At 36.8% G+C, this 6,112-nt stretch overlaps 1 protein-coding gene across 1 annotated transcript; it reads left to right on the top strand.

Annotated features, from left to right (window-relative positions):
- Positions 1-429: 429 nt before the first annotated feature.
- Positions 430-1,391, top strand: LOC109258476 (olfactory receptor 4F3/4F16/4F29-like). Its single transcript, XM_019435295.1, has one exon. The coding sequence runs from the start codon at positions 453-455 to the stop codon at positions 1,389-1,391; it is 939 nt and encodes a 312-aa protein (XP_019290840.1). The 5' UTR covers positions 430-452.
- The last annotated feature ends 4,721 nt before the right edge of the window (positions 1,392-6,112 follow it).

The raw sequence follows: 6,112 nt of genomic DNA on the forward strand, positions 1-6,112 counted from the left end.
AAGGTAATCAAAGGGGTGAGGAACATGAAGATCATCAGAAGTTGCCTGAATTTTGGGGGACTCCATGGGCAGGAGTAACACACTGAGGGAGAAATCAATGAGCTAGCTTCCATTTCTTCCTTCTTCTTTCATGTTATTCTAGGCATTCCTGGCCTGCCACTCATGACCCTTAGGATTTAGCAGAAGATTTTGCTTAATCTTCTCTTACCAAAACCTAGGGAAGTTAAGGAGACTAGGGAGTTAGAAGCCGTGCTTTGTAGCAATGAGTTACTACCTATTTTATGCAACTATAGTTTAAGGGGTTACATTAGACGTGTTTTGGCTGTGTAAAATAAGGCAATGTTTTTTCTTTACGATATGAAATTCATGCAGTCAGTGACTCCCCACAAAGTTTATTTTCTATTTACTTTTTTTTCCAGGTAAAATTAGTGTCACCTCTGTTTGCAGAGGCAATGGATGGAGCCAACCAATCTGTGGTATATGAGTTTGTGTTCCTGGGACTCTCTAATTCATGGGAGATCCAGCTTCTTCTTTTCTTATTTTCCTCTGTGTTCTACATGGCAAGCCTAATGGGAAATCTCCTCATTGTGTTCTCTGTGAGTACTGACCCTAACTTGCACTCTCCCATGTACTTCCTGCTGGCCAATCTCTCCTTTCTTGATGTGGGGGTTTGCTCTATTGCAGCCCCCAAAATGATTTATGACCTCTTCAGAAAACGCAAAGCCATCTCTTTTGGGGGTTGTATATCTCAGATCTTCTTTATTCATGCTATTGGGGGAACAGAAATGGTGCTGCTCATTGCCATGGCCTTTGACAGATATGTTGCTATATGTAAGCCTCTCCACTACCTGACCATTATGAGCCCACGAATGTGCATTTTGATTTTGGCTGCAGCCTGGGTCCTTGGCCTCATCCACTCAGTGGCCCAATTGGCTTTTGTTGTAGACTTGCCTTTCTGTGGTCCTAATGTATTGGACAGCTTTTATTGTGACCTTCCTCAGCTCATTAAACTTGCCTGCACAGAGACCAATAGGCTGGAGTTCATGGTCACAGCCAATAGTGGACTCATCTCTGTGGGTTCTTTCTTTATACTGATTATTTCTTACATCATCATTCTGGTCACAGTTTGGAAACACTCTTCAGGTGGGTTATCCAAGGCCCTCTCTACTTTGTCAGCTCATGTCACTGTGGTGGTTTTATTCTTTGGGCCATTAATCTTCTTCTACACCTGGCCCTTCCCCTCATCACACTTGGACAAATTTCTTGCCATCTTTGATGCAGTTCTCACACCTTTTCTGAATCCAGTCATCTACACATTCAGGAACAAGGAGATGAAGGCAGCAATGAAGAAACTCTGTCATCAGCTTGTGAGTTACAGGAGGATGTCCTAAGTACTCTAAAGATTAAAAAAATTTTACCTACACACTCAATGACAACAGAAAAAAATAGAGTAATTGAAGTTTTAGATCTCTATTAACTTTATGTACTAGGTTACATTTAAGCATTTACCATGTCTCTGTGTATCACCAGCCCAAATTAATTATGATAAAGGGAGCTAACATTGGCACTTCTGTGTTTCAGGCCCTCCTGTGCTGGATGCTTTATAGTAATTATTTAATATTTATGAAAACTGTGTAGTAAGCATTTTTATCTTGATTTATATTGTGGGGGGGGGGAGGGGATAAAGTAAGAAATTCTTCCTATTCATTCTTTAATTACTGCGGAAAATGCCTCAAACCCAAGATATCACCTTAATCCACCACTTCCAACAGTTTTATCCCTCAAAAGGTGCCAAACAGAGAATGTGTTCAATGATTTAGTGTTGGAAATTAACATGTTATTCCTTTTCACTGTGATACTTTCCTTGCTTTGAACTGGTTAATGTCCTTTCCTCAAACTGTCTACCAAACTGCCATAATACCAATTGGTTTGATTTTTTTTCCTCTAAGGTATCTGCTTCCTATTACCCCATTCCTTTGGTTACCTAGAGCTGTTGATTATGTATGGAATTATGAAATTTTGGAACTGGAATTTGAGATAATTTGTTCCAACTTTTGTTAAGTGATAGATCTAAGGTGAGAATCAGATCTCCACAGTTCCCTTCCTAACTTTATTGAGGAATAACTGAAATCTTCAAATAGAATTGTATATATTTAAAGTACACAATATGGTAATTTGATATACATATATACTGTGAAGTTATTACCAAGATCAAGATAATGAACATAAACTATGATAAAGTTGTATTAATGCCTACTTACTTTAAAGATTCTTTAAAAATGCCACATGTGTACTCATATCCCAGTTATTTAGCAATTTTTGGTAGATCTTCATGATGAATCTATCTTCTTAAGCCACTAACAGATTTCAGACTTCTTTTTTTTCTCAGTTTACCTATTTTTAAAAAAGTTATTTTAATTCCAGTTACTTAACATACAGTATTGTATTCAGGCTTCAGACTTCATTTAGGAAGTTATTTCATTCTTCTATATTCACTTTTCTTCTGATGTTATTTTGGACTTATTTAAAATTGTTCATTCATTTCTAAAATATATATTTATCAGGACAATTACGGGCTAAGACATTAGCTTAACGAAGTGAGAGATATTTCTCTTTAGCAAAATTAGCCTTTGGGTGATGGTTGTTGTTTGTGTATAACTGTTCCTTTTTCCTCTTCCTCTTGATAAACTTTGTGTATACTTCTCTTTCTCCTGGTGACCTCTTAGGGTGCTCCTTGGAATATCAGCCTTATAAATATTATGTGATCAAAGGATCACATAATATCACATGCCTTTCTATTTGACAAATGGAAACTTAGATGTGCATTCACTCCAAATAAAATTCAGTACAGATTTATTATCACTTTGCTTGCCCTTAACTGTGTCATTTACAAGCCTGGTAGAGACTGCCATAGCTCCTTCTCATCCAACACCTTTCTTACTAGCTTTTTAAAGCCCATTCATTGTTTTTGTCCACCTGTCACCACCTCTACCTTTACCAACATTTATTGAACATTTATGTGGCAGGTACTATCTGAGGTTGTTAACATATACCAATTCATTTAATTCTCTCAGCAATCAGGTAGGTAATATGATTATTCTTATTTATAGGAGATGTACCTGAGGCACAGAAAGATACACTAACTAGCCCAGAGACACAGAGGTGGTAAGTGGCGATGCTTGGTTGCAAATCCACACAGCTTCTGCTCTAGTATACCTGCTCTTAATCACCACACTTCAAAGTTGGTGGGTCTCTCTTATCTGTCCTTCTAAAATCTGAACATATCTTTTCTCTCTCTACTTAATAACACAAAATAACAAATACAAAACATGCATCAATTCAGTAAAATACAATGCAATTGTGTTCTGTCATTTAAATCTGTCATTAAAATATCCACCTATTTACTAGATGGATATCAAAGGGACTGGGGGCACCTGGATGACCCAGTTGGTTAAGCGTCTGACTTCAGCTCAGGTCATGATCTCACATTTTGTGGGTTTGAGCCCTGCATTGGCCTCTGCACTGACAGTGCATAGCTACTTGGGATTCTCTCTCTCCCTCTCTCTCTGCCCCTTCCCTGTTCACTTATGTGGGTTATCTCTCTCTCTCTCTCTCTCTCTCAAAATAAATAAACTTAAAAAAAACACAAAGGGGCTGAAACTCAGAGGTAATTTATACGATAAAATGACTTTATAATTCCCTTGTATTCAAACGAAATTCTGCATGAGTGGAGGGCATTGCACCATCTACTCCTTGGAGATAGTTAGTCCATGATAGAGTCATGTTATTTCAGTATTCTTACTGAAGCCTGAGTGGACACCTCTTGGGGTTCCTTCAGCCTAATAGAAACAGACAGTTTGCAGTAGTCCAGGCAGAGGATGAGCCAATTTTAACAACTATTTGATTGAAAGCTGAAAATGACCTTAACATGGTAAACTGCTTACTGATTCTATAGCATTAGGCTCCTTATATACCTGAACAAGGACATAAAGAAAAAAACTTGAACACCAGGCTTCAAGTAAAGCTCTTTCGGGCACACATAAAACTTCCTCTTCTTAGTTAATATGAAAGAAAGTAGTATAAGGTTGTTTGAGGTGGTTTCTGCATCACATTAGTAGGTATCAAAATAAAAGCTGTTTATATTTTAACAGTTAGCAGACAGGGATTTCTTTTTTTCTTTTTCCCAACTGTATTAAGGTATGATGACAAATAAAAGTGTACATATTAGGTTGTACAATATGATGTTTTGTATGTAATGTGAAATGATTACCTCAATCAATTAACATATTCATCACTTCACCTAGTTAACCCTCTCCTTTTTATGTGAGAACACTGGAAATCTACTCTCTTACATTATTCTTATGTAAAATATACATTATTATTAGGTAAATTTTTTTAAATATTTATTTGTTTTTGAGAGAGAGAGCACAAACAGGCTATGGTCAGAGAGAGAGGGAGACACAGAATCTGAAGCCTAGGCTCTGAGCTGTCAGCACAGAGCCTGATGCAGGGCTTAAACTCATGAACTGTGAGATGATAACCTGAGCTGAAGTCAGTCGCTTAGCTGACTGAGCCACCCAGGCGCCCCCAAATATACATTATTATTAACTGTAGTCATCATGCTGTACATAAGTCTATAGAACTTATTCATCTAGTAACTGAAAGCTTGTACTCTTTCACTAACATCTCCCCTTTATCTTACATCCCAGCCCTTAGTAACAACCATCCTATTCTCTGGTACTCTATTATTTACTTTTTTAGACTCTGTATATAAATGAAATTGCAAAGTATTTGTCTTTCTATGTCTGGTTTAATTCACTTAGCATAATGCACCTCCCCCACCAGGTTCATCTGTGTTATCATAAATGGCAGGATTTATTTCTCTTTAAAGGCTGAATAATAATACATTGTGTGTGTGTGTGTGTGTGTGTGTGTGTGTATTTATCCACACATGTGTCAATGAACTTAGGTTGCTTCCATATCTTGTCTATTGTTAATAGTGCTGTAATGGACATGGGAGTGCAGTAACTTTTTGAGATAGTGATTTTCATTTCATTTGGATATATATTCAGGAGTTGGATTTGCTGGATCACATGGTAGTTCTATTTTTTATTTTTTTTGAGGGACCTCCATACTATTTTCCTAGTGATTATACTGTGTTACATTCTTACCAACATTGTACAAGTGCTCCCTTTCTTTCCCCATCCTTACCAACACTTGCTTTGACTTTTTGATAATAGTCATTCTACCAAAGTCAAAAGAAAGCTGGAGTAGCCATACTTACATCAGACAAACTAGATTTTAAACTAAAGGCTGTAACGAGAGATGAAGAAGAGCATTATATCATAATTACAGGGTCTATCCATCAAGAAGAGTTAACAATTGTAAATGTTTCTGCTCCCAACTTGAAAGAACCAAAATATGTAAATCAATTGATCACAAATATGAGCAATCTTATTGATAGGAATACTGTAATTGCAGGGGACTTAATTACTCCACTTACATCAATGGACAGATCATTTGGGGGAAAAATCAATAAAGAAACAATGGCCTTGAATGATATACTTGATTAGATTGACTTGACAGATATATTCAGAACTTTGCATCCAAAAGCAGCAGAATACACATTCTTTTTGAGTGCACCTGGAACATTCTCCAAGATAGATCACATACTGGGTCACAAAACCCTCAATAAATATAAAAGAATTGAGATTATACCATGCATATTTTCTGATCACAATGATATCAAACTTGAAATCAACCACAAGAAAAAATTTAGAAAGCCTCTGAATGCATGGAGTTTAAAGAACATTCCACTAAAGAATGAATGGGTCAACCAGGCAATTTAAGAAGAAATTAAAAAATATATGGAAGCAAATGAAAATGAAAACATGACAGTCCAGACCCTTTGGGATGCAGCAAAGGCAGTCCTAAGAGGAAAATACATTGTAATCCAGGCCTATCTCAAGAAACAAGAAAAGTCCCAAATACAAAATCTAACAGCACACTTAAGGGAACTAGAAGCAGAACAGCAAAGAAACCCCAAGGCCAACAGAAGCAGAGAAATAATAAAGATTAGAGCAGGAATAAACAACATAGAATCCAAAAAAAC

Source organism: Panthera pardus, unplaced genomic scaffold (genome assembly GCF_024362965.1).
Source record: "Panthera pardus isolate Hobbes unplaced genomic scaffold, ASM2436296v1 HiC_scaffold_24, whole genome shotgun sequence".
Taxonomy (NCBI): Eukaryota; Metazoa; Chordata; class Mammalia; order Carnivora; family Felidae; genus Panthera; species Panthera pardus.

What these genes read in the sequence shown, in the direction of transcription:
- LOC109258476 (XM_019435295.1), top strand. Translation starts at nt 453, where the DNA reads ATGGATGGAGCCAACCAATCTGTGGTATATGAGTTTGTGTTCCTGGGA.